Source organism: Lactuca serriola, chromosome 3, assembly GCF_051521515.1.
Source record: "Lactuca serriola cultivar US96UC23 chromosome 3, Lser_US96UC23_V15, whole genome shotgun sequence".
Taxonomy (NCBI): domain Eukaryota; kingdom Viridiplantae; phylum Streptophyta; class Magnoliopsida; order Asterales; family Asteraceae; genus Lactuca; species Lactuca serriola.
Window position 1 is genome coordinate 79635545 of NC_136410.1, and position 3145 is coordinate 79638689.

Sequence of the window (3145 nt, forward strand, 5' to 3'; positions counted from 1 at the left end):
ATAACCTATTATATAACTACATAAAATTCAAATATATTTTTAAATCTTAAAAACTGTTGGATTTTTTTTTGTTCAATTAAACCATTGAAACTGACTATTACTTGCAATTTGGTTTAATTTCCAAGTAACCGCAACCAATAGTAGGTTACGATGGTTAAATTGTAAACAACATATCAAGATGAATTTTTTTGTTAATAGGGCCAAAATATATGTATTTTTTTCAATGCATAATAATTTTTAACCTCAAGTTTTATCTATTTTAAGATTAAGAGGTTGTCTGGGATTTCATTTTGAACTTTAGAAAGACTTATATGGTGGAAAATAAGTGTTTTAAGAAGTATTTAGATTAACTTTTATGATGGAAAAAGTAATGAATCAATAAGTTGTTTTAAAAAAGTGTCTGACTTATACATGTTTTCATATTACCAAACATATTTTTTTAACTTATTGAGTTTTCAAAAAGCTAATAAGTCGTTGTCTGCAGTGGTAACCATTATGAAAATACAAGTGAGAAAGAAAACTGTATGAAGTTTGTTGTTTGGATTTTTAAAAATCGTATGCATATTGGTATCAACGTGATATATTGTAATCTATATTTTATATAATTTAAGAATACTTATTGCTAATTTATCACAAGAGTAGAGATTCTATGTCATGCAGACAATATTGTTTTGCATCTTATATATCGATATATGGTAATAAATAAGTACAATTTTGTCTGATACTTAAGATATGATAATAAATAAATACAATTTTTAATTATATGTTTATTTAATTAAATATTAAAGCCGATTAAAAGGAAGATGATCTGCAAATGAAAAATTCTTATCAAAATTTGATATGAAATATACATCCATATAGCAAGTATTTGGTTAAAAATAGTGTATCTAATTCGTCCATATATCTATCAATAGAGAATATATAAAATAGTCATCTCATGACATGATGTTCTATTCTTGCGATAACTTTACAATAAGTATTTGTAGTTTATATAGAACATATATTAAAATATACAACGTTGATATTAATATGCCTACGATTTAAAAAAATCCAAACAAGAAAAGTTATACGGTCTTTTTTTTCTCTTGGATTTTCATAATGGTTACCAACAATGACTTAATTGCTTTTTAAAAAGTCAATAAGTTATCAAAATGTGTTTGGTAATATGAAAACATGTATAAGTTAATATAAACACTTAAAAAACAACTTATTGACTTGTAGATTTTTTCCACCACATAAGCTAATTCAAATACTTAAAATAAATTTAAAAAAAAAAAAAAAAAAAAAAAAAAAAAAAAAAAAAACACTCATTTTTCACCACCAAAGTCAATAAGTCATTTTGAAGTTCATAATGAAATCTCAAGCACCATAACTTGAGGTTAAAATTATGCATTGAAAAAAAAGACCTATATTTTATCCTACTTACCAAAAAAGCCATCATTGTTGTTTATAATTTAACCATCGAAACATATTATTCTTTGTTGTAATCTGAAAATTGCAGTAACAACCAGTTTTAATGGTTTAACTGAAAAAATAATACTAAAAATATATATTTTTTTATTTATAAAACTAAAATATAAAGACTTTTATCCTGTTTTCTTTTAATAAAAAAGACATTGATCAAATTGTTTCTTGTCTTACTAATAAACTGGATCAACAAATTGGTCAAACATATTGGGCTAGATTTGTAGTGTTGGACTAATGATAATAAAAACATTAGCCATCAAAGATAGCGACTTGGGCTTCTCTTAATCTTTTAATAATTAATCCTAGAAGAGATGTAATCAACTTTTTGTTTCAACTTTATGGCGGTTAAAATTTTGGTTTGATATGTTTTATCTGTCAATGTCACCGCCTATAAATGAACTACTTTTTATGTATTTGGTAAGAAAATCAACACCAATGAACACATGAGAGTGGAGGATTGACTGGATCTTAATGAATAACTACATATAAATTAATGAAGTAATAACACAAACTAAAACACATTAGATAAAAAACGATTTATTATTATTATGGTATTAGAAATTTATAATGACCTCATAGATACAACGAAATCAACTATCTAAATAAATAAATAAAATTGAAGTGATGAACTCAAAAGAATCAATTAAAACATGACAAAAAACGACTCTCGTGAAAACCAAGTCTCACTTACTCCGGTATTTCCAAAATATCTTGTGGAAGTATAAAGAAAATAATTAAAATTTAAAATAAATATATAAAATTGAAGTGATGAACTCAATATTCCAGCATCCTATTGAGAGGAAAATTAGCCGACTCCCTCCTTTGCCTTTTCATCTCCTCATAAAATCTCTCAATAAACTTCTCAGCCCTTTCATCTACTGAATCTTCTTCTTCTTCTTCTTCTTCTTCTTCTTCTTCACATTCTCTCTCCACTTGGATAATGGCAGATTCAAACGAATAATTCTCATCCACCATCACCCCATGATGTCGCCCTCCAAAACACGAAAGAAAGCAAATCGAATACATCGGGACTCCATTTGTTTTGCGGCGATGAAAACGAATGAGGGGAGTGCTTGATGGTGAGAACTGGTGTTCTTGAAGGAACCCATAGCTGTTGTAGTGCTTCAAAGACTTAAACTTGTTGAGTTTGGTTGATTTTTTGAGATAGATTAACCTCATTTTGGCTATGAAAATGGAGAGTTTGATGAGATTTGAAACTTTCTGCAACATCGGTATTCTTCTTTTACCCATTTTCTGGTTTGAAGAAGGAAAGAATGGAGATGATGATAGCCTGTGTATTGAGTGGGAAGCTTTGCGAGTTTTATACTGAACTGAAAATAGTGTCTTTCAAGTATGGAGTTATAAATGATATACTAAATCATGAGGTAGTGGGGCGGTCTAGGCTGTCAAAAGGTGTTTTTGCCTTTTTGGGAGATCAAATGGGAGATGGAAAGGCGGTGGGGAGATAGCCGTTAGGGTTCTTGCTTTCCAAGTTTTGAATTTTTGTACTTTTATTATATACCTTTCTATAATGTAACATCATTTTATTTTAATATTTTAGAAATAAATATTATATTTCCATCATTATATAAATCATATATTTTCTTTTAAATACGACCATTGCAATATGCGAGTTTTATAGTATCTATTTTTAAGAATCATATTAGCACTTTGGACA

The 3145-nt window shown here is 27.6% G+C and overlaps 1 protein-coding gene across 1 annotated transcript; it reads right to left on the reverse strand.

Moving 5' to 3' along the window:
- Positions 1–1993: 1993 nt before the first annotated feature.
- On the reverse strand, positions 1994–2938 carry LOC145092732 (uncharacterized). Its single transcript, XM_079030715.1, has one exon. The coding sequence runs from the start codon at positions 2716–2718 to the stop codon at positions 2242–2244; it is 477 nt and encodes a 158-aa protein (XP_078886841.1). The 5' UTR covers positions 2719–2938; the 3' UTR covers positions 1994–2241.
- Positions 2939–3145: the final 207 nt, after the last annotated feature.